This window comes from Suncus etruscus, chromosome 1, assembly GCF_024139225.1.
Source record: "Suncus etruscus isolate mSunEtr1 chromosome 1, mSunEtr1.pri.cur, whole genome shotgun sequence".
NCBI classification, from domain to species: domain Eukaryota; kingdom Metazoa; phylum Chordata; class Mammalia; order Eulipotyphla; family Soricidae; genus Suncus; species Suncus etruscus.
Genome location: NC_064848.1, coordinates 183,646,962 through 183,671,057, shown reverse-complemented (window position 1 = coordinate 183,671,057; position 24,096 = coordinate 183,646,962). Strand labels below are relative to the sequence as shown.

Sequence of the window (24,096 nt, the reverse complement as noted above, 5' to 3'; positions counted from 1 at the left end):
TCTCAAACTCGCAGCCTGTGGGCCATTTGTGGCCCTCCGTACAACATTTTGTGGCCCGCGGCTGGCCTTCAAATATAAAAATCGCATTAGTAAGAAAAAAATCGCATTAAACATTCGCATACCCCGAGCAATTCCATTCCGGGTATGCAAATGTTTAATGCGATTTTATTTGTGATTTTTTTCTTACTAATGCGATTTTTTATTGCGAATATTTGGTAAGTGAAATCCCTTATGCGGCCCTGCCTCACCCAGATTTTGCCTCCTGCGGCCCCCCAGGTAAATTGAGTTTGAGACCCCTGCTGTAAGGCATGTGCTATGGGTGGGTTTGGAGACGAACACACATGTAGGAAGCACAGGACCACATTGACGCAGGGTGGCATAGGTCAAGAAGTACTTATATAGGTACCCAAACTTGAAGATATTCCTACGGTGTCTGTAGGCACGTCTCTGCCTGCCCCCCCCCCAACTCATCTTTTGAGAATTCAGATGATGCCAGGATGGACTCCAACTTGATATTCAAGGTATATTACCCATCAAGGTTAAGCCACTTGCTACCACTCCCCTCCTCTCAGTCCCCTCTCATAGAAGATCCAATTGGAGGTGCTGGAGCTATAGAGGCAGGGTGTTTGCCTTGCACGCAATCAACACCGGACTGACTCTAGTTCGATTCCTGGCATCCCATTTGGTCCCTTGTGCCCGCCAGGAGCGACATCTGAGTGCAGAGCAGGAGTGACCCTTGAGCGCTGTGTGACACCCCCCCCCCTCCAATAAGAAAGGGAAGATCCAATTGAAGAAGGGAAGGAATGAGAATGAGGAGAGGGAGATGGAGGGCGGGGCAGACAGGGACCTTTTTGCCCTAACGATTCTTAGGGGGCAGAGCACCAGAAAGAAGATGCGGCCAAGAAGCTGGTCCAGCTGCAGACCGTCAGACCGCGGCCCAAGAAAAGCGAGAGCCTAAGTGAGGATGCTCTGGCTTCTGAGCGCCCAGCATCCCGGAGCTTGGAGCTCCTAGAGGTGCGGCGTAGGGGTCCCCGGGGAAGAGGTTCCGAGGACCGAGACGCGGAGAAACGGCCACGGTGTGCTCGGGCGACTCCCCACTCTCCCTCCCTCCGTTCCCCGAGGCTGCGGGGCGGGCGGGCGCGGTTCCGGGGGGTGGGCGGCAGGGCGGGGAGGAGGCGGGGCCGCCGCACAGGCTTCTCGCTGCCTCGCCCGCCCGCAGCCAGAGCGAGCGGAGCCTCGGCCAGCTCCGGGGGCGGGCGCTGGAGCGCGGCTCTGCCCGATCTGCCCGCCGAGCGAGCGGACCCCACCGAGCTGCCGGCAGGGCGAGCGCGGCCGCGGGAGGCGGGCGATGGGGGCAGGTGCCTTCGGCTGCGCCATGGACGGGCCGCGCCTGCTGCTCCTGCTGCTCCTGGGGGTGAGTGAATAGTGCCAGCAGCAGGGAGAGCCCTTTCTCTCCCTCCCGGGGGGTCGGAACCCCAATGGGTTCAGGTCGCCCCAGGAGAAATCAGGAGTGAACGGGGGGAATGGCTGGAGGGAGAGGGGGGACCCAAGACAGGATCTATCCACCGTAGAGTGTTTAGGGTGCTCGGACCGCCAAGGCAAAATCCCCTGAAGTCCAGGCGGACAAGAGGGGCGCACGGATGCTGGTCCCCGGGATGCTTCGAGGGGTGTGTATGCGAGAGAGCGGGCACTGGGCTCCCGGGTTGTCTGGGTTCTTCGGGAGAGGGCGTTTTGGATGCCAGGCCAGTCTGGCAGGCGATGTTTTCTTTCCTTCTTGGCTTTCCCATCTCTTGGAGAGTCCCAGGGATGCTACTCAGATCAGGGGAGGGGAAATTGGGACGGGGGCCGGAGGAACCCCCAGAAGAGGGGATGGATGGAACAATGAGGCAGAAGGTTGGAGGGACGGAAGGCAGGCAGGCAGGGGGGACCCGCATCGGACAATGGGGACCGGCTAGACAATGGTGGGGGAGGGGCGTCGGAGGGAGAGGTTGGGGGGCGGCGGTTGAAGAGAGAGGAGAAGGGAGAGAGGGAGGGCAGGACGGGGACGCCGGCCAGGGAGGCAATGAGATAGACCAAGATGAGAGAGACCCCAATAGCGCGAGCGGACCCCAAAAGTGGCAGGACTCCGCCTGCCTGCCTGCCCTGCCTGCCTGCCTGCCTGCCTGCCTGCAGAGGGATAGTGGCCGGAGAATAGGGGTGCAGGAGCGTTTCCCCGCGCCTATCGCTCACGGCCCTCACCCTGGAGGGAATTGCAATCCCGGGTACCCACGACTAGGTGGAGAGCGCATCCATGGCTGCTGCAAACCGGCTCCAGGAGGGGAGCCCCCCACGATTCAAGGGCTCCTCCGAGGCACTTTTCCCCGTGGGTTGAAGCAGAGCAGTTGAAGGGGAGGACAGGAGCCCGCGTCCTGCGACGCGGTGGAGCCAAAGTCGCGTCTCATCTCCCCGAAAGTCCGGGCAGCGCGCAGCCCTGGTGCGCTCAAGACGAGGCGTCCCGCAGGGGTCGCTGCGGAGCGAGGGACATTTCCCGGCCACGGTGGACACGACTGGGCTGCACCCCCGCTTCTCTAGACCCCACTAGTATGTTAAACGACCTGAGCGCCCCCGCCCGGTTCCCCAACACCCCACTTTGGGAGAGATGGAACTGGGCGCGCGCCTGGTCCAGCTTTCAGCGGTCGCCACCGTGCGCCGTCGGACCTGTCGCTGTGTAAGGCGCCACTGGTCCTCTTCAGTATCTTGGTTGGGGACAAGATACTCAGACGTGTGCTCGCTTCGGCAGCACATATACTAAAATTGGAACAATACAGAGAAGATTAGCATGGCCCCTGCGCAAGGATGACACGCAAATTCGTGAAGCGTTCCATATTAAAAACATAAAAAAAGATACTCAGATGTGCTCTGATGTAGGACCAGGAATTAGAGTGCCCTGGAAAGGTTGGCCCTCGAGGTGAATCTTCACCCCAGGTCTGGCTCTCTTTATCTGAGTAATGCTCCCCCCAACCCCAAATTCCCCCTCCATGGAGACGAAGGCCAAGAGCGCTGACGACTTGGCCAGATTTCTAGCACGTTGAGTCAGTCCCAGGCAGACTGCTCCCCTCACTTGATCCCCAGCTCAGGACTCTCCATTCCTTTTAAGGGGCAGCTCGAAAGCCCCAGAGCTGCGTATTTTTTTGTCGGGAGCGGACTTGGCACCCCTCACCCGGACTCGGAGGCAGGCCTCAGTGGAAGATAAAGCTGAGTTGGGGTTGTCTTTCTGAGCGTTTCATCCCCTTTCCCCAAGCTCAATCTGGGTTTCCTTGGAGCTGTCAGTACCTATGGCTTCATGCGGGGGATTAGAGGGACCGCAGGGCAGGTTTGCTTGGGGAGGGAGGCTGCAAGTGTGTGCGCAAAGGGAGCGCGGACCGGGGTGCGGGGTCCCGGATCGAGATGGGGTTGGAGAGTAGAGAAGAGAGGAAGGGGTGGGAGATTTAAAGTAGGTGCGGAGAACCTAGTTGGGGTTCAGGAAGGTGGACATCCAGCAGAACGCGGAGCCCGTCTCCCACCGCGCCCCAGGACTGCTACCTGGGGTCGGTGGTGTGCGTCCTCCGTCCGTCCGGCCGCGCGTATCTATATCCCAGGGCCGGGGCGCGAGAGCTGAAACCGTAGCGCGTCGCGGCGGCGGGGCTGGAGGGGCCGCGCCGGTAATGGAGGCACTTTGTCATTCAGGACGTCTGTAACCGGAGCCGCCGGCTGGCTAATGCGCCTAATAGGGATGCAGCGAGTGCAGCAACTGCGAGGATGCGCGCTCGGCTGGGCTAGGGATGGGGGCAGCGGGAGAGGCGACTCCGGGGTGTGTGTGTGTTGGCCCCAGCCGGGCCCGCTCGCTCACGCTCTCAGAGTCTTGGTGGAGGGAGGTGCGGGGTGGGGAGTCAGGAAGAGTCAAATGTGTGGGGTGCTTACTACGTGCCACGTGCTGTCCTGAGTAATTGTGACCCCGTGCTAAGGTCGCAGCACTGAAAGGCTCGGATATTTGCTATTTTACAGCCGAGGGAACCCAACCTCTTCTCCGTTTCCCAGGCTAGAAACAGGGTTCCTGGGAGCAGAGGAGAGATAGTACAGCAGATGGAGCATGGAGGGCCGTTTGTCTTGCACCCTCTCCGGTGTCCCACCGTGGCCCGTAGAGCCAGGAGTACGTTCGTTATGAGCATCTCTGGGTGTGGCTTCCCACCTCCCCCTAAAAAAAAATTTTTTTTTAAAGAAAAATAAAAGAGGGCCCGGGCAATAACACAGCTGGTAAGGGAGTTGCTTTGCAAGCTGCTGAGCAGGTAGCATCCAGCAGCACTGTTGGGTCCCCTGAGCCTGCTAGGATTTCTGAGTGATTAGGAGTGATTTAGGAAGTGTTTCAGAGTGCAGAGCCAGGGGTGGTAATGCTTGAAGGGTGGTAATGCTTGAGGGGTGGTAATGCTTGACGCGCTGCCGGGTGTGACCCGAAAGGAAGAAAGGAAGAGAAGGAAAGAGGGAAGAAAAGAAGGAAGGAAGGAGGGGAAGGAGAAGGAAGGAAGGAGGAAGGAGGAAGGAAGGAAGGAAGGAAGGAAGGAAGGAAGGAAGGAAGAAGAAGGAAGGAAATGAAGGAAGGAAGGAGGAAGGAAGGAAGGAAGGAAGGTAGGAAAGAAGGAAGGAAGGACAGGAAGGAAGGAAGGAAGGAAGGTAGGGAAGAGGAAAAAATAAACCAGGTTCCCCGCCTCCTTAGCTGGTGGTGGAGTGCTCCTGAGGCACACCTAGGGTTGCTTGGCCTGGAGATACTTCCTCCTTACCCCAGGCTCTCTCATGCCTCTGTTCCCACAGTGGGGCCAGGGACCCTATACCACCTCTTCCTGGAACTGGGTCCCTGCCTTGTGTCTTTGGGGTCCTCAAATTTAGAACCCAGAACTGAGCCCCTCCCACTTCCCAGACCCCTGCCCCCCATTTTTACTGCAGTAAAAGCCAATAATTAGCTAGTGTCTCCTCTGCACTAGAAACCTTATCTAAAAGAGCTGGGGCAGGCGCCTCCTTGAGTTTGCTTCAGCCTCAAATGATCCTACACTTACTGGAAAACTCTCCAGTTCAAGCAGTGACTGCCAGGTTCTTCCACTGATCATCCTAGAGCTGTCCTGCGTGATTAGGACTCACTGCCAAAGCAGCCATGGGCGTTCATTATTCTTTCCTCTTTTTTTTTTTTTTCCCTCGGGCCACACCCGTTTGATGCTCAGGGGTCACTCCTGGCTAAGCACTCAAGAAATTGCCCACCAGGCTTGGGGCGACCATATCCGTGGTCCTTCCTTGGCTAGCGCTTGCACCTTACCTCTAGCGCCACCTCGCCGGCCCCCCCTTTTTTTTTGAGTCCTCTCTTTTTATCCAACTTTAAAATGGTTTGAAGGGAGCCAGAATGATAGCACAGCAGTAGGGTGTAGGGCGTTTACCTTGCACCTGGTCGACCAGGTCGACCTGGGACGGACCTGGGTTTGATCCCCTGACATCTCATATGGTCCCCTGAACCTGCCAGGAGCAATTTCTGAACACAGAGCCAGGAGTAACCCCTGAGCACCACTGTGTATGGCAAAAATAAATAAATTCGTTTAAAGATTCTGGAGTAACTTTTGGGGGGACACCTAGTGGTGTTCAGGGGTTACTAATGACTCTGGCTCAGGAGTCATTCCTGGAGGAGCGTGGGGAACCAATGGAACACCAGGATCAAACTTAGCTCAGCCACAAGCAAGACAAATGTCCTATTCACTGTGCCATAGCTCTTGCCCCAGTTGAAGAGTCTTAAGAGACTGGGGTAGAGAGAAACTCATTAGTGGAGTGTTTACCTTGCATGTGGGAGGTCCAGGTTCAATTCCCTATAACATATTACATGGAAAGTTGCTTCTGAGCATGACCAGGTGTGGCCCCAAAACAAAATTCACAAAAACTTTATACAAGTCTATTACTCTTGGGCGCTGGGTTAAAGGTACAGGGGTTATTGGTGCAGATCTTCCACACAGCTGTCCACAGTGTGATCCCTGGTGCCCCATAAGGTCCCCCCAAAACCTCAAAGAGTGATCCCCAAGAACTTATTTGGTGTCCACCCCAAAACAAACAAAACAAACCTAAAAGTGTCAATTTCTAGTTTTTTTATTAATATTTGAATACAACTAAGGTGTGCAAACTTTCTTAAAAAGGGGATAAAAATCATCTATCAAGGTGGAAACAAGTGTAACCAATGTAAAATTCAGACAAATGCAGCTATCATTTTGGTAAATTGGTAATTTTAGGTTTTGTTTGTTTGGTTGGTTTTGGTTTGGGGGCCACACCCAGCTGTGCTCAGGGGTTATTCCTGGCGTTGTGCTCAGAAAACGCTCCTGGCAGGCATGGGGGATCATATGGGATACCGGGATTCGAACCACCATCGGTCCTGGGTCGGCTGTTGCAAGGTAAACGACCCTACCACTGTGCTATCTCTCCGGTCCCTAAATTGGTAATTTTGGAGCAATTTTTCTGAATCCTAGTCAACCCCCCTGCTTCCCCAGATGGCCTGGCTTTGGACCAAGATGGGGCTATCCTCAGATCCTCAGATCAAAGCCATTGAAGGGCTGAGTGACTTTAGTGGTCTCAGTCCCGTCCCCCCCATCCCAATCTGTGCAGTGTGAAGGGAGCCCCTCAACATCTTGGTCTCTGGAAAGGAAGTTTGAAGATACATTTCCTTCCCCTCAGGAATAATGAAGCCCCTAAAGAGGGTTTTGTAGAGAGCCATTTCTCATCTTCCTTTGTTCCATGACCCTCTTCAGATTCGGGTTTTTTTTTGGGGGGGGGGCCACACCCGTTAGAATGCTCAGGGTTAATCCTGGCTAAGAGGCTCAGAAATTGCCCCTGGTTTGGGGGGACCATATGGGATGCTTGGGGATCGAACCGTGGTCCTTCCTTGGCTAGCGCTTGCAAGGCAGACACCTTACTCTAGCGCCACCTCGCCCAACCCCAACCCTCTTCAGATTCGGAGAAGTTTTTTTTCACATCTATTTTCCCTTCCACTCTTTCATGGCTGCATCTCTTTGGCCCGATTTGGGGCTTCCCTTTTCTACCTCCTGCCCAGGACACAATCTTTGGCCACTAACACTCATTGAACTCTTACACCCCCAGCAGAATCACATCCTTATTTCATTAAATTGTCACAGGTCCTCTGAGCTTCTTTCCAGCTCAGTGTTTTAGGTAGGAAAACCCAAGTTTAAGAGAGTGAGACTTGATCCAAAGTAACTAATACTCTTAAGTAGCAGATCTGGGATGTTTGGAAATAGGAAACATAAAACAAGCACAGGAAACACATGGTTACAAATAACGACTCCAAGACTTCAAGAGTCCAAGAGCAAGGCTGGGGAACTAGATGAGAGAGGACCAGGGAGGTGATGAGGAGAGAAGCCTCAGGGAAAGATTTCCTCTTTCTCTCTCTCTAGAGCCCCAGCCTCTATGTACCTCAATAATTTGGAACACAGGAGTCAAAGCCAGCGAAGAAATTAGACCTCATAGATGAGAATGAGGGCCCTCAAGTATAGATACACCTTGCTCTTTGATTTAATGTTTACCACATCTTAGGGAGCAGGTAGTCATGATTGCCTAGTGAGAGGAAACTGAGGCACAGAGCCAGACAAATGCTCAGTCTAGATTCAGAGCGACTGAGGTAGCTTAGAGGGGAAGCAATGTACTCATGCCTGGGTGGGCTCACTGTTCAAACCTATTTACTGTCATCAGATACTTGTTTGACGAAGTCGGTTAAAATCAGTTCTAGAGATGCAGTTAGAACTATATGTCGGTCCGGGAAGGTGGCGCTACAGGTTAGGTGTCTGCCTTGCAAGTGGATGGACCTCGGTTCGATCCCCGGTGTCCCATATGGTCTCCCAAGCCAGGGGTGATTTCTGAGCACATAGACAGGAGTAACCCCTGAGGTGTCAAACGGGTGTGGCCCAAAAACAAAACAAACAAACAAAAAAGAACTAATATGTTTAGATGGAAACGGTCTGTTTGCACTGCGGTAGCAGCAGGAATTGACAAGTGATTATCTTGACCAGAAAGGAGAAGAAAAAAATGGATGAAAGAAAAAAGAAATGAAGGAAGGAAGGAAGGAAGGAAGGAAGGAAGGAAGGAAGGAAGGAAGGAAGGAAGGAGGAAGGGAGGGAAGGAAGGAAGGAAAGGAAAGGAAAGAAGGAGGGAAGGAAGGAAGGAAGGAAGGAAGGAAGGAAGGAAGGAAGGAAGGAAGGAAGGAAGGAAGGAAGGAAGGAAGGAAGGAAGGAAGGAAAAAACCTCGAGAAATTCAGAGCTACAAAGGCGTGGTCATTTGGGATCAGAGATCATAAAGACAAGAAGAGCTTCATAACTGCATTGCAGCCCATAATAATCTGTATATCTAGAGGTCCCTGAGTCATGGGGAGATTAGAGACAGAGTAGGCTGCAGCCACTCATGGTTCAGAAGTGAAAACACTTGGTGCTTGAGACCTGCCTTGACTCTCAGCTGTTCAGATAGCCACCCCTTTGTTTTCTTTATTTCGTTTTTTGAGGTTACACCTAGTAGTATTCAGTGCTTGCTCTAGCTTTGTGCTCAGGGATCATGCCTAACAGTGCTCAGGAGTCAGAGGTGATGCCAGATATCGAATCTGGATCAGCCACAAGCAAACCAAGCTCCTACTTGCTGACCCCTATCACACTCGCTTTTTATTTATTATTGGTTTATATAGCCACCCAAAATGATGCTCGGGAGCTACTCCTGCTAAGTGCAGGGTACGTATGTGTATAGGAAGACTGGTGCAGGTCACTCTAGTAGTGCATTGGAAATAATGTGGTTCTGGAAATCAAAACCTGAACATTCCACACGTAAAGCATGTGTTCAGTCTATGCTGTACTCTTACTACCACAGAAACTTTTCATATCTTCTATCGGGGTCTCAAACTCGCGGCCCGCAAGTTGTTGGCGCCCTCCTACAACATTTTGTGGCCTGTGGCCGGCCTTCAATATCACAGTATTCGCGATTATTCGCTTACCGAATAAAAAGCGCATATTTGAAGGCTGGCCGAGGGCCCCACAAAATGTTGTACGGAGGGCCGCAACAACTCTCAGGCCGCGAGTTTGAGAGACCCCTAACCACAAAGTGGGGCCTGGGGACTCAGTAGTAGAGCATTTTCTCCTTGTATCCATGTGACTCTGGATTAGAGTTCTAACACCGCCACTTCCTCCAAAGCCCTAGTTCTGTACCAGATACTGTAATATGCTGCAGAGATCACAGACCTGCAGTTGGGGAGCTAATGGTCTGGAGGGCGGGGCCTCTGTAACGTGTCAGGCCAGATGAGAGGAGGGGCCACGGGGAGCTGGAATGGGCAGTTCCATCTGGGAGGGTTGGGGGCTGTAGGACCACTTCCTCCAGAAAATGCCTTTGAAGTAGAGCCCTAAGGGAGGGAATGAAGCTCTAACAGAGCCTCTGGCGGTCCCCCTGGGCTTCCAAGGGGAAGCCTGTCTCAGGCTCCTGGCACACACATGTTCCCCCATACTGTGTGTCCCTGCCATCTGAAAGGTACGTGGACCCACTCAGGACCCCCTTCTCAGCCCTCTCTCCTGGTCATCTTGGCCGCTTCCCAGAAGGCTTTTGTCTGCTCCACACCCATCCCCCAGCCTCCACCACACCCTGGGGAGATCTCAGGGACTAGCCAGACTGACCTTGATACACCCCCTGTCCCCACCCAACCCCCAGCCCCCTAGAGCTACACTTCCTCTTGGCTTCCACTGAGAGACGCCTGGGCAGGGGCCAGGCAAACAGGCTTTGGAGTTTTATTAGACATTAAGATGGTTTTTTAAAGAACAAAAAAAATAAAGCGAGCTGCTGGCCACCCCTTCCTTGAGGGAATCTGGTGCTAAATCGTTCCATCCATGAGCAAAGATGCTTTGGCGGCAGGAAACCTAACTCCCTAGACCTGTCCAGACCCATTTCTCACTGGCTGCACAGGGACAGAGCTGGAATCAACCCAGTTGGGGCAGGGTAGCTGGGTGGTGAGAGCAAGCCACTTTCTGAGTCCTTTGCTAGAAGGTACCCATCCCCTTTCGTCCCAGCTCTTGCAGGAGCCACCCGCCACCACACACCACTTGGCTAGCCCTGAGGTCTGACCTGAACTGGCAGAGAGAAGAATGCTCAGAAAGGGAGGTCAGAACTTCCCAATGTTGAGCTAAGTCTAGAACCCTTGACTACAACTTCTGCTTTATGCTCTGGGGTGCAAGCAGCCTTGTCTAGTATCTGACGTCTGGGACTGGCTGAGGGCTCTGCTGGCCTTGGTTGGACCAGAGAGCTCTCCTGGAGAATGCAGGTGTGCTGCTGACCTGCCTGAACTGAACTTGGAACTGGGTTGGGTTTCATCTCCTGGTTGCCCCCCTCTCCCGCCTTGGCAGGGAGGCCCTGGTTCTAGCTGCAGCTTGTCCTTTCCATGACATCCCCCGCCCCCAGACCACCTTTTCTAGGTGGCATACCCTCAGGACACCCAGGAGTGGTTGTAACCCCCAGGATGAACCTTGCAGAAGGTCAGGCCCTGGGCTCTGACCTCATTCCCCAGCAGCCTGCTGGGCTGCAGTTCCCGGCCCTTCTCCTGCTCCCTTTGAACACAGAATGCCTCCTGGGTGAGCTCATCCGTCCCCAGATGCTTCCAATAGAAGTCAGGGTGTGCAAAGGGGAGAGTCCCAGGCCCTGGAAACCCTGTCTCCTTTCTCTTGCCAGACTGACCTGCTCGTCTCTCCAACACCAGCGTGGCCCTCGGAGGGACCAGCGAGGACGAGTGTTCATCTGGCCATGTACCACCCACAGTGGGGAGTGCTGCAGAACCTGTAACCTGGGCGAGGGCGTGGCCCAGCAATGTGGAGCCAACCAGACCGTGTGCGAGCCCTGCCCTGGACAGTGAGTAGAGAGGGTTCAGGGGTAGGTGGGGTGCTACAGAAAGTATGCCTCCGGATACCTGCTAAGCTTTTTGCGCACCTCCTTCCTGGCCAGACCTCTGTGGTCTCCCATGCTCCAGGCACCTAGAAGGGATCCCACCCAGAAGGGGAAAGGTTGGGTGAGGAAAGAGAGGAGGGGGCCTGATGGGGGATTCCAAGAGAGTGCCCCTTCCCAGCCCCCAAGCAGAGAGGCCCTGGGAGTAAATGTGTGGCCAGGTAGAGAGGAGTTGCTGATGTCAAGGCTATCTAAAAATATCATCCGCCTGGCAAAATCAATGGTGGCTCTTACCCTCTGTCCGTTCCCGGGAGGGGAGGAGTCTATCTTGGACACTGACCTTGGGGGAGCCAGAGGGTGCGGTTACCCCCTCCCCCAGGCCAGCTTTCTTTAGTTCTGCCCCAGGAAGCAGTTTTCCCTGGGGCTGGGGGGGAGTCTGACCCTCGGTATCAGGTGAGGTCATGTGTGAAGGATGGGTGAGGGCTTTGGGGAGGATGGGGGACACATTTCCCTAGACTCCTGGCCAGAACCTCTTAACCTGGACCCTGTATCTCTAGCCACTGCCACTCACTCCCATCTGCTACACAGGGATGTGGGGTAATGGAGCCTGGGAGGGGATTGTGCTGGCCATAGCTGGGGAAGCGGGAGGGAGACAGGAGCAGGGGGGGCAGTTAGCCAGTTAGCACAGGGGGGCAGGAGCCACCCCCCCCCTCCCCCCACAGCTGTTAACAGGCCACCTTTACAAGTTCACTTTATGAAAGGAGACCCCCAACGGACTTTCTCGCTTTCCTCAAAAACGTTTCCACAAGGAAACCCATTAAGCTCCCTGCCTTCATTCTCTGCCAAAAAAGACCACAATTTCCCCAGCCCCTAAAGCCCTCTGGGGAGCTTCCTGCTAGCTTTCTGCCCGCCCCCCCCCACAGCTCCCCATCCCAGGCGAGCCTGCCTCTTGCTCTTCCTGTGATGAAGCCCAGCCCCTGCCCACATGCCAACCAGATAGGTCCTTCCTTGTCCATATAAGTCGGCGCATCCCTCCTGATTGTGAGGCTTCCCAAGTCCTCCTCGTGTCCACCCCAGGGAACCAGCCCCTTTAACAGGGTTGGATGACAATGCTTTAGTGGGATTTCTTGATTCTTCAGCCTCAGCCTGATCCTATGCCTGCAGAGGATCTGGAAATTATACAGAGAAAGGAGAAAGCTCAGAGAGGTGATGTAAGATACCGAGTCACACAGCTCACAGTGATGAAGCAGGGTTTGAATCCAGCAAGAGAAACTATTAGGGTCCTGCTGGCTGAACTGAGACAGTGGGAAAGCCAATCTCGGTCTCTAGGCCTGGTCTCTGTCCTTTCCTTTTTCTCTTCCCCTCCACTTTTTGGCCCCTTTTTCTTCTCCACTGTTTTAATTTTTGCATTTTTTCATTTCCACCCCTCAGATGCCCTAAGATTAAGACCCCAGATTTTGCCTCACCTCTGAGTGCCTTCAGAGAATGCTGAGATCAGCTCCTAAGTTGGCCTAAGTTTCTTCCAAAGGCCCCCCTGATCTCCACTTTAGCTTCCGTGGTCCTAAGTCCACCTTCCTCAGTTCCCAGACCTCCTAATTTTATGCCCTCCAGACCCTGGGAATAAAAATGAGTTCTCTCTGATCCAGATCAGAACTTCTCCCACCCTGGGCTGGAAGGAGTATAAACTCTGGCTTTGTGTCCTTTCCCACTTCCACCCAGCTCAAGAAGAGAGGACCCTAGCACCTTGTTCTAGGCCCCCTTTATTCTGAAGCTCACATCCATTAATTAAAGTGAATTGAGTCAAGTGAGAGCATAGAAATCTCCCTTTTATGCCACTTGAAAAGGCCAAAGATGGGGCCGGGCGGTGGCGCTGGAGGTAAGGTTGGCCTGCCTTGCCTGCGCTAGCCTAGGATGGACCGGGGGTTCGATCCCCCGGCGTCCCATTTGGTCCCCCAAGAAGCCAGGAGCAACTTCTGAGCGCATAGCCAGGTGTAACCCCTGTGCGTCACAGGGTGTGGCCCAAAAACCAAAAAAAAAAAAAAAAAAAAAAAAAGGCCCAAAGAATTGTAGAGACAGGGCCAGGAGATGACTCAAAGGATTAGATCACATGCTTTGAATGTAGGAGCCCGAGGTTCGATCCCTGGCACTGCATAGACCCCTTCACAATTTCTAGCCTTCACACCCCTCCTGGGATTCTGGTTTTCTTGCCAGAATCCCAGCCTACCCTCAAAGAACCCGAGCCCCTTCAGCTGTAGTGGGGTAGTGCCGTGGGTGGGACTTGCTGCTGTCTCACTCCAGCCACTCCCTGGCCGGCCACACTGAGCTGCCACTCTGCGTGGAGAGGATGGAAGGGCACAGCGTGCAGGGCTCCTCATTGAGGACCGACCGGCCTTGCCTGGACCAGGATCACAGCCCTGCTCTGGCCTGCGGGGAAGGCTGCGGTGGGAACTACAACTCAGTTTCATTCCTTAATCATGCTAGGGAACCCAGGAGACAGGGCTGGGAACTCGGAGATAATTAAACTCAGAAAATTACCAGCGCTGGCTCGGGTTAGCCTGAAAGCCTCAGGGCCAGCACTTTGGGGCAAAAAGTCTGGGCCCCTTTCCTCCTGGGAAGGCTAACCCCTGGTTACCACCAGGTAGAGTAGGTGATGGAGAGTGGATGGGAGTCGTTGAAGGGCTGAGGATGAAAAGGGGGTCAAGTGCCCCAACAAGGGATGTGATGGGCCCCGGAGAGATAGCACAGCGGCGTTTGCCTTGCAAGCAGCCGATCCAGGACCAAAGGTGGTTGGTTCGAATCCCGGTGTCCCATATGGTCCCCCGTGCCTGCCAGGAGCTATTTCTGAGCAGACAGCCAGGAGTAACCCCTGAGCACCGCCGGGTGTGGCCCAAAAACCAAAAAAAAAAAAAAAGCCAATAAAAAACCCACAAAAAAAAAACAAGGGATGTGATGAGTGAGACTGAAGGACTGCCACATCTGTGTTCCAGAAAGCAACAGGTGATTCAATTCTGAGCCTGACACTCCCCCCCCCCCCATCTGCGGCCCCCCCAGGTTGACTTTCTCCGACGTGGTGAGTGCCACCGAGCCGTGCAAGCCCATGCACCGAATGCGTGGGGCCTGCAGAGCATGTCAGCGCCATGTGTTGAAGCCGACGATGCCGTGTGTCGCTGTGCCTATGGCTACTACCAGGACGAAGTGACGGGCCGCTGCGAGGCGTGTCGCGTGTGCGAGGCGGGCTCGGGCCTCGTGTTCTCCTGCCAGGACAAGCAGAACACCGAGTGCGAGGAGTGCCCGGTTTGGCACCTACTCGGACGAGGCCAACCACGTGGACCCATGCCTGCCATGCACGGTGTGCGAGGACACGGAGAGGCAGCTTCGCGAGTGCACGCGCTGGGCGGACGCAGGAGTGCGAGGGTAAGTAGCAAAGGGTGCCCCAAAAGGGTGGGGTAAGGCAGCGGCAACGGAGGGAAGCCAAGGGGGCCAGATTTTTCTCCTTGTATAAACCTCATCCACTCTTTCCTTCTTTGGGCCGAGCCTTTTAGAAGGCCCGCGCCATCCCCCCCTACTACCTTCTAACACATTTTCTATGGCTTTAATTCATCGGCGGCTGCCCCGCCAGGGATCTGATGGGCAGCAGAGCAGCAAATCCCAGCAGGGCCACAGTACCCCAGAGCTGGACAGGTGCTTTCCTCCAGGCCAACCTAGGGAGCTGTGCTTGCTCTGAGGAACCCAACACACAAGCCCACCGAGTTTGGGTCCTTTGGTCTGTGAGACCAGCTCAGGGTGGGTTAGTGGGTCTGGAATGCAGCATACTAGAATGTCAAATGGTGTTGGTTAGACAGGCCATTCCAGTCTATCTAGATCTCTGGACTTCAGTGTCTATTCTCATTGGCTTTTTCCCCTCACTAAGCTTGAATGGTGGGGCTTGAGTGTGGCTGGCCCACTTCCTCTGGGAAGGGTCAGAAACAGTTATAGGCTTAGTCAACAATAAGGTGAGGTTGAATGAACGTGAAGGAGCCTGAGACTTTGGGCAGAGAAAGAAGGGGAGCAGCAAACATTGGGGGCTCCAAAACTCAAGGACAAGTTGGGCATGCACACATATCCCCCCATAAGCCAGGTGTAGAATTCCTACAACCTGGACACCTTGGGGCTGAGAAGAGGAAGCTCTGGCTAATCAGGGCAGCCTCCTGGGTGACATCCCTGCTCAGAAGGCACTTGAGGAAGGGAATCTTCTCTGTCACAGAGAGAAGGGGACAGTGCCTTTTATCTTCTGAACAGCTTCCTGAACAAGGCCACAACAGCACCTCCTCCAGAAAGCCCTGACATAATGCAGTTCCCAGGAGGGGCCGTGACCTTTGCCTTGGACCCCAGCTAGCTCCCCGGTGGTGGGGCCTCCAGTCTGAGGAGGCTAGGATTCACCCCACTTCCCATGCTCTGTGAGGTTGAAGAGGGCTGTGGAGAGGACTAAGGCCAGGTACTGGTACAGGAGAGAGTAAGATGTATGTGGGGTTAGGATGCAGGACATTGAGGTTCTCTGTGGCCCTTGCCAGGAGACAGGCAAGTGGTGTCAGGCGGCGGCTGCAGCAGCAGGCAGGTGGGCATCTGGGTCCCTGGGCAAGTTCAGACCAGCTGGGGGTGGGTGGGTGGAGGACCAGGGAGAGTTTAGAAGCAGGGGGGGGGGTAGACTCTGGGATTTGAAGTGCTCAGAGAATCCTCTCAGCTACCACTCCACTTTTCAGACACCCTGAAGGAGGAGGGGTGTTCACCTTGCCCCCTTTTAACACTGGCCACCTCAGGGTGAACTGTCAGCTGAGGGCAGAGGGGCTGGTCAGATAGTACAATTTGGCAGTTGCCTCTCTCCAACTCCCTGGCATGTAGAGTTCAGGTGTAAACTGGTGACTCACCCAGTGTTAGGGGCAGGCCCCCCCCCATCCCCCCTCGGGAATTTAGCTTTAGGAAGAGAAACCTGGTCCCTCTTTCCACTCCCAAGTTGGCTGGCTCCCATTCCGGAAACGGCTGTCAGGACCCACCAAAGGCTTAGTGGTTGGAATGCTGGTGGACATGCCACATCTGGATCTCATCCCTCTCCCCCAATCAGTAGGGCCCAGAGAGGTGGGGGAGCACCCTGGACAGTCCTGCTCCAGCCACCTCTCTCCCTCCCTGACAGCTCTGGGTTCTTTCTCACTGCTCCCAATCTGAAGCACTAGGAACCCCCTACACACATAAACACACACACACACACAAAACACCCTCAACCTGGTTAGGGTCCCAGTCATTTTAACCTTGGGACCCTGTGCTCCCAGCAGAGTGAGGAAAGACCCCCTGTGATGTCCAAGGTCTAGACTGGGACTGTGTCTCCCCCACTTCCTGTCACACCCGTACCACCCCTTCCCTGAACTGAGATGGGGGAGTGGGGGGGCAGCACATGGCAGCCCCCTCCTCCTGCCTGCCAGATGGATTCCAGACTCACATCTGGGGGCCTTGCCCCTCTGAGGGTGCTGAAAACGGGGGCCTTTGAAGCATCTCTGGCTTGAACCTAGGAGGCTCGGGAGACTGGAAGGCCGCTTGGGTGGGCAGGCCGGATAGGGCAGGGCTGGGAGCTAAGCGCACTTCCCTTCACCCCACTGGCATGTCCTATCGGCTCCCCTACCTTGCCTTTGGCGTGGGAAGCGAGGATGGATGGAATGGGTGACTTTGCTGAGACAGGTACCCCTGGGCTGCCCAAGCCCACAGCCCCAGCTACTATCCCAGGCTGGGTGGCAGAATGGAAAATCCTACCCACTGGTGCCAGGAGCAGTTGGCAATGCCCAGCTGGCATGACAGAGCCTCAGTGGGTGGTGCAGCAGCTTCTTGTCTGGTGACAGTGGGCAGTACCTGCTGTGGAGACCTTTTCTGCACCTCTGGCTCCTAAGCAAGGGGTTATTCCAGCATCCCAAAGTCTTCAATGTGCAGATCTAATGTCTGGTGTCTAGGGAGAACAGGCAAGAAACAGGCCATAGTCTGAGACTATGAAAGCAGGTCTGCTGGGCATCAAGACATCAAGACCTGAAAGCAGGGAGGTTTGAGAGGAGAGACCCCAGCACCCAGGCCTGATACCTTCATCCTTCCTTGGGACATGAGACTGGCGCCATGGGTGTAAACCTGTGAGGTTTCAGCATTTACCCAATGATGCCAGCTGGAAGCTGCTCAAGGCTCTGTGTTCTCCCTTGTGGGTTTACCTCTTTACCAGATCAGGGAATTCTAGCTGCACCTGAGATATGCAAGGTAGCCTAGAGTGCAAGATTCATCATGGCACCCATGCACAGAGGGGTACGTGGAACAAATGTCAGAGCTTCTCTGGGTCATGTAACAAGTCACCTGCAGAATGCAAGGGTCCTATTCCCAATTTCCAGGTGTTCACTCATCCATCATGATGTGACCTGCACAATCCCAGATCCTCCAGATCCTCACCCCTGAATAGAGCATGGGGTGTGTGTGTGGGAAGGAGGTGTCTTTGGGGAATGCACCCTCACTTCTGTTGTCTTTTCCTCAGAGATCCCTGGAAGGTGGATTCCAAGGTCCACACCCGCCGATGGCACTGACAGCACGGCCCCCAGTACTCAGGAACCAGAGATGCCTCCCGACCCTGACCTCATCGGCAGCACAGTGGCCGACGTGGCAACCACCGTGATGGGCAGCTCTCAGCCTGTAGTGACCCGGGGCACTGCAGACAACCTCATCCCGGTCTATTGCTCCATCCTGGCTGCAGTGGTGGTGGGGCTCGTGGCCTACATTGCCTTCAAGAGGTGAGAGGGCCCAAGGGGCTGAGTTCGTGTTCGGTACGTGGGAGGTTCCAGTTCCAACCCTATCACCATATGATCCCATCTACCAGTATTAGTGGGTGTGGCTCAAACCAAACAAACATGGAGGTGACAGGGCATAAAAGGCAGAGAGTAGGTCCTGTAGGGTTTCACTGGGACCTTGGCCTGCACTTGGCACATATTTGCGCTCAACCCAAGCCAAACTCCTGCCTCCCACCAGTAGCACCATACTCTAAGTCATGGTCAGAGGAGAGGGAAAGGATGTTCTACCTGTCCTGGTGCCCCTAACCCACTGCTTCCCCTCTATGACTACCCTCAGCTGTGCACAGAACTTTCTCGATCAGCTGCTGAGTCCTCCTTTCACAGCCCCATTCCCCACTGTTACCTGAATGTTCCTGTGTCTCTTCTTCTACCCATCAACCTTAGCTTCTCTAGTACCCATGATCAGAAATCCTGAAGGTACAAGAATTCCTGCTTTTGTTTTTGTCACAACTGGCGGCACTCAGGGATTACTCCTAGCTATGAGTTCAGAAGTCACTCCTGGCAGGCTTGGGGGACCATATGGGATGTCAGGATTTGAACCCGGTTTGGTCCTGTATTGACCACAGTGCTATCACTCTTGCCCCAAGAATTCCTTTTTTGTTTTGATCCCAGCTGTGTTTAAGGATCACTCCTGATGAGGCTCCAAGAATCATATATGGTGCTGGGGATCAAACTTGGCCGATGGTTTATAAGACAAGTGCCTTATTTACTGAATATCCAAGCTGAATTTCACATTTAAAAAAAAAATGGGGCCAGAGTGGTAGTAATGACTGCAAGTAGGGCAAGTTGGCCTTGCACATGGCCAACCTGGGTTCAGTCCCCAATATTCCATATGGTACTTGGAATCCTCTGAGTAGTGATCCCTGAACACCTCTGGATCTGACCCCAAAAAACAAACAAAAAATCATGGGGCCAGGGACATGGCTCAGCAGTAAAACACATGTTTTGCATCAAGGAGACCTGAGGTTCATTCCTGGCACCAGGCACACAAAAATTATCAAAGTAATCTCTTTTTATTTGGTCAACTGAAAATAAAATTGGTGTCTCTAAAAGCAAGAAAAGTTGAGAATTGAAGAGATAGCTGGATGGGCTAAGTGCATGCGTGGCATGTGGGACACCCCGGTTCAATCACTGGTTCCACATGATCCCCTGAGTGCTGAAAGTGATCCATGAGGTTTGAGTAGCCCCCTAAGCCACTGAGTGTGGCCCCCAAGTCTAAATCTCCTTTTCTGTCTCTCCATTCCTGTCTGACTCGTCACTGGAATATGGAATGGATCCTTTCCAGCCTGGCCCGGCCTTTATAAACATGTACAGAAACCTTTTGGGGAGTTACACATAAACACATTCTTTGAATTGTCAGGGGGCTCACACAACCTTTTCTACTTTCACCTAATCTCCCTCAGAACATTCCTCAGAATGTATGGATTATCTGGTCCTTTGTAACCGCTCATTCAATAACACAGACAGATCATAACTGATTTAGCTAATCTGCTATTGATGGGTGTTGGGTTTGTTTCCAGGTTGTTCTCATTGCTTATAATCCTTGCATTGTTATACTGCACACATGTGGGAGTAGTTTAGAAAGGCAGAAGAGTAGGAAAAGTGGATTTTTTGGGGGGCTGGAGCGATAGCACAGTGGGCAGGGCATTTGCCTTGTACATGGCAGGCCCGGGCTTAATCCTTGGCATCCTTTATGGTCCCCTGAGCCTGTCAGGAGTAATTCCTGAGCATTGCTGAGTCTGACCCAAAAGACAAAACAAAAAAAGATGGAGTTTCTGGAAAGTCCCGGATTTATTTATGCCCTATTCATTCCAAGGACCCATACTGAAGGCTTGTAGAGATACCAAACTCTGCCCTTAGATAGCAGGAGCTAAAGTCAGGGCACATCCAATGCCTTGCCCCCCCTCACCCCTATCAGAACACTTAGAGCTTTGGTGGGGTCAGCATGACCCTCACCGGCTCACGGTGGACCCTGGCTCCAGGTGGAACAGCTGTAAGCAGAATAAGCAAGGGGCAGACAGTCGGCCGGCCAACCAGACGCCCCCACCAGAGGGAGAGAAGCTCCACAGTGATAGTGGCATTTCGGTGGACAGCCAGAGCCTGCACGACCAGCAGTCCCACACGCAGACAGCCTCGGGCCAGGGTGAGCTGGGCACAGGGCAGATCAGACAGCCTGGAGGGCCCGCTGGACCGACCGACCTATCAGAGGACTGGCAGGAGGGTGGGAGCATGGGCTGCATGCGGGGCTCAGACTGCTAGGTCCTTTCCTAAAGGCCTGGAGAAATTGGACCATCCAGGCTCATCAGAAAATTGTCCTCCCTGGGGTTAATTAGTCTCCAAAGTGGCTGCAATTAGCCTCCTGCCCTAGACTTCTGGGGGAAACAAGTAGTTGATGAATCCCCTAATGAGGGCCTACAGCCTGGCTCCAGGCCACTGGCTGCAGGGGAGTCTGTGAGTCCGGCTCCTTCTGAGCCTTGATTAACTGGGGGTTGGGGGAAGCAGAGGAGGAGCATGAGTCAGTATCCTCCTCTCTGCATGGACCTCATCTTGGATCCCCAGCTTGGGAGGAGAAATGTCTGGGTTTCTTTTGGGTCTTACCTAGAAGTTCCGGGTGTCCCTTGGGTGTTGGCTGACCCCCCCTCCCTGGGTTCTTGGCAGCTCTCAAAGGTGACAGCGGCCTGTACAGAAGCCTGCCATTGGCCAAGCAGGAGGAGGTGGAGAAGCTGCTCATAGGCTCGGCGGGGGACACCTGGCGGCACCTGGCCCGTGAGCTTGGCTACCCGCAGGAGCACATAGACTCCTTCACTCACGAGAAATGCCCGGTGCGTGCCCTGCTCAACAGCTGGGGTGCCCAGGACAGCGCCACGCTCGAGGCCTTTCTGGCCGCCCTGCGCCACCTCCAGAGAGCCGATATCGTGGAGAGCCTGTGCAGCGAGTCCACGGCCACGTCCCCAGTGTGAGCCCCCAGTCCTGCCCCCACATTCCGACCATGACCACCGCCGCTGCCAAGGCTCCCGTCAGCGCCTGTGGGCCAGCCAGAGCTGAACACCCGGCAGGGCTTTCCCTGAGAACGCAGCCCTGACCCCACTCCGGGGTGGTCGCCCTCCCTCTCCAGCACCAGAAGTGCCCCTAACCCTTCTCCCTGTCTCTCTGCCCCCCCCACCATCTCAGGCCTTTTGGCTCCCAGTCCCTCCCCAACTCGGTGGGCCAGTCCCTCCCACCTAGCAGGTGTCATTCTAGGGGGTTGACACCGGGGGTGATGTAGGGGGTCCTGACTAGGCCCCAGAGAATCAGAAGGACTGACTGAGACACAGAGATTTGGACTCTATCTACACTGTGAACTTGGGGAGCCCAGGTGTCCTTGCTAAAACAGACACCATTGAATCTTACTTCCCACTCTCCTCTGGTCTAAGGTGGAAGGAATCGAGGTCTTGCCAGCTGAAAGGGGGTTGAAATCCAGTCCATCACTCTCATTTTTAAGCAGGATAGTCAGGCCCCAAGGGGCAGTGCTTGCTCAAAGCTGCCCAGCCATGAGAAGGCCAAGTGTGGGCTGGCCACCATTGAAACCTGGGACACAGGACTCAGGTTTGTTTCTGATTCAGGAGCAGAGGGTTCCCTGAAGCTCACTGTGGGTCCCCTGACCTCCCCATCCCACCATCTAGTCTCTCCAAACTAGTAGAGAGGAGATGCTTTATTCAAGGCCTGGTTCATGGGTCTGTCATGGGTCATGGATCAGGTCTGTGGGGTGTTGTTGAGGTACCACCGGTGGTTGGTGCCTGTCACTTGGGTGCTGGCCTGAACCCAACACAGACCGCAACTAAAGGACCCCCCACCTGGAACAGACACACACGGACATGATGAGAAATCTGCCTTCCTCCACCAGTTCCTCCTCAGTTGGACAGGATCCTGCCTGGGGCAGCTGCCAGAGGAGCTTCGGAGGGAGTCGAGCTCCACTGTCTTTCTCGCCCCCAGTTTGGCGGGCCAAGGACCACGGAGACCCGAGCTGGCGTCTTGTCTTCCAGAGGCTGCACGTGGAGGAATGCTCCCCTCCCCTTCCCTGCAAGCCTGGGTTGGACTGGGCCCCCAAGGTTCTGATGGAGAAAAGGGGGTGAAGGAGGGAATGAGTGAGCTGGTGGCCCGGCCAGGGCCTCTCCCAACTTCAACGCATTCTGTGAAGGACTAATTTTTCCCTAGCTTGGTGCCAGAAAGGGGCCGCAAGGTCCCGCCCTGGCCTGTTCTGTATCGCTTGATGTTGGAATAAGAGCAGCTCCCCTGTATTAAGCATGATCCAGCCTGGGCAGGGGGTGCATGAGCAACACCCCCACCCTCCCACCCAGGCTGTTCCCAGCCCGGTGGAAGGCATGGGGAACCTTGTATGTAGCCGGTGTGTCTTCGACCTCAGCTGCAAAGGGACAAGAACACTCACCTGTGCTGGAGAGTGGGCCCAGTGGGGGGCGATTTCTTTTCCTCCCTGGCGGCTGGGGAGGGGGTTAGGGGCTTGCAAGTATGTTTCCGCATGTGTTTGGTTCTGGGGCCCCTCCTGTTCCCTTTTGGGTTGAGATGGAACCCTTCCTCTCCCAATTTGGGGCTGCGTGAGCCCCACACTCCCTGCCAGTCCCCCCTCACCTGCCCCGTGCATCCTGTATAATCTTTTCTTGGGCCCTTCCGAAACCTCCACATAAAACATAAGTGAACATTAAATAGCAAAGAAAGAAAATGATGTGTTGTTCGCTGGGGCCGCATCTGCGTTGGAACCAGGTCCAGCTCCCCGAGTTCGTGTCCTGTTCCCTACCACTTGGCAATGGGGGGGTGTCTACACAAAAACCCAGCAAACTCTCAGGAGAAGGCTGATAGTGGAGGCCTTTTACTCCCCAGATCGTGGAAAGGAAAAGTGAAAACAGTCAGGCAGGAAGCCTGCCAGCTGTGAACTGGACCATATGTCAAAGTGAAACTGACCACAAGGGAACAGGATTTCTTTAGGAGGACTGGGTCACCACCGCAGAGTTCACAGCCACCCACATGGGCTGGGAGACAACACACACACACACACACACACACACACACACACATAATCTGGCTCTAGTCAGCCCTGCTGGCAGGACCTTCCACGATTCTCTTGGGCAGGTCCCATCTCCTACTCCAGCCAGCTGGGCTTTGGCTAGCAGCTACTACTGAGACTGCAGGGTTCTGGCCCTAGGACTGTGCCCTCTTTGAGGCTGTCCCAGGAGCTGGTCAGAGCTACTCAGCCTCTGCAGGTGGCCTGGCCAGGACCTCTGGTGAGTGGTTGTTGGGAAAATTGCTGGAGACCGACTCTTCCCAGAAAGAACAGCAAACAAGCCTTCCTGAACTCAGCTATCTGGAAGGGCCCCAGCAGAGCCCCAACCAAAACTCAGGCATAGGGACAGTGGGGAGGGGGCACTATCTTTCATATCCCTCCCCACATAGTGAGGGTTGCCAAGGCAGGGTGGGGGGGGCAGAATTTTGAGGCAGTAAGAAAAGGAAGCTCTGATGGAGTTTCTTCCCCCTCCCCCCCCTCCCCCCCCCCCCCCCCCCCCCCCCCCCCCCCCCCCCCCCCCCCCCCCCCCCGCGTCCAGAGTGATGGAGGAGACCATGTCAGTCTCGAGGGGGCCTCTCAGTTATGGAGAGAGGCATAGCCTAGACTGGAGGACGCCTCTGAGCAGCTGAGGGAGGCCCAGTTCTTCTGAGCACCCCATCTCATGGAAAATGCTTGAACTCAGTAGATAGGTGGAAGACCCAGCCCTGCCTACAGCAGCCTGTGTGGCCCCAAAGGTGGGCAGTGATCATGGAGAAGGGGTAACAGAGTCCGGGCCCAGCCCTCCCCCCCACCCTGGCTCTGAATGCAGTTAACAAACAGGGGAAGTGGTCCTGGCAGAGGACCCAGAGAGGGAGGGAGGTCAGCAGGCAGATGGGAAAGCTTCAAAAAGGCCACCCTAAAGTGTCTTGGACTGTGTTTCTAGAACTCTGGGGAGTCCTCATGGTGTTTAGACAGGGAATGCAGACACATTTGCCTTTTGAAAAGCTCTGGCTGTCATGGAGGGGTGGAAATCAGGGGCCGGAGCCCCTGCCTGGTAAGAGGAGGGATTCTCAGGGGCTCTGGGAGCATGCAAGAGTGGGGTGGAAGGTGCTTGAGGAATCTCACCCCTGGAGGAAGGGAAGCAAGAGCCTTAAAGACTTAACACTTTCGGGGTCAGAGCATTGGTAGAATGGGCCAGTGCTTACCTCACATGCAGCTGACCTGGCTTTGCCCCCTCAAATGGTCCCCTGAGCACCCCCAGGAATGAGCAC

The 24,096-nt window shown here is 54.7% G+C and overlaps 1 protein-coding gene and 1 non-coding gene across 2 annotated transcripts; both read left to right on the top strand.

The window, feature by feature from the left end:
- Positions 1–1,348: 1,348 nt before the first annotated feature.
- NGFR (nerve growth factor receptor) lies at positions 1,349–22,394 on the top strand. The gene is given in 11 exon segments (XM_049780345.1): positions 1,349–1,418; positions 3,799–3,831; positions 10,798–10,915; positions 14,000–14,042; positions 14,044–14,061; positions 14,063–14,242; positions 14,244–14,351; positions 14,353–14,362; positions 17,481–17,733; positions 19,773–19,933; positions 20,449–22,394. Coding segments are annotated over 11 exon segments (1,296 nt in total). The 3' UTR covers positions 20,751–22,394.
- On the top strand, positions 2,764–2,870 carry LOC125996861 (U6 spliceosomal RNA). The gene has a single exon (XR_007491529.1). It is a non-coding gene; the product is annotated as a U6 spliceosomal RNA (small nuclear RNA).
- Positions 22,395–24,096: the final 1,702 nt, after the last annotated feature.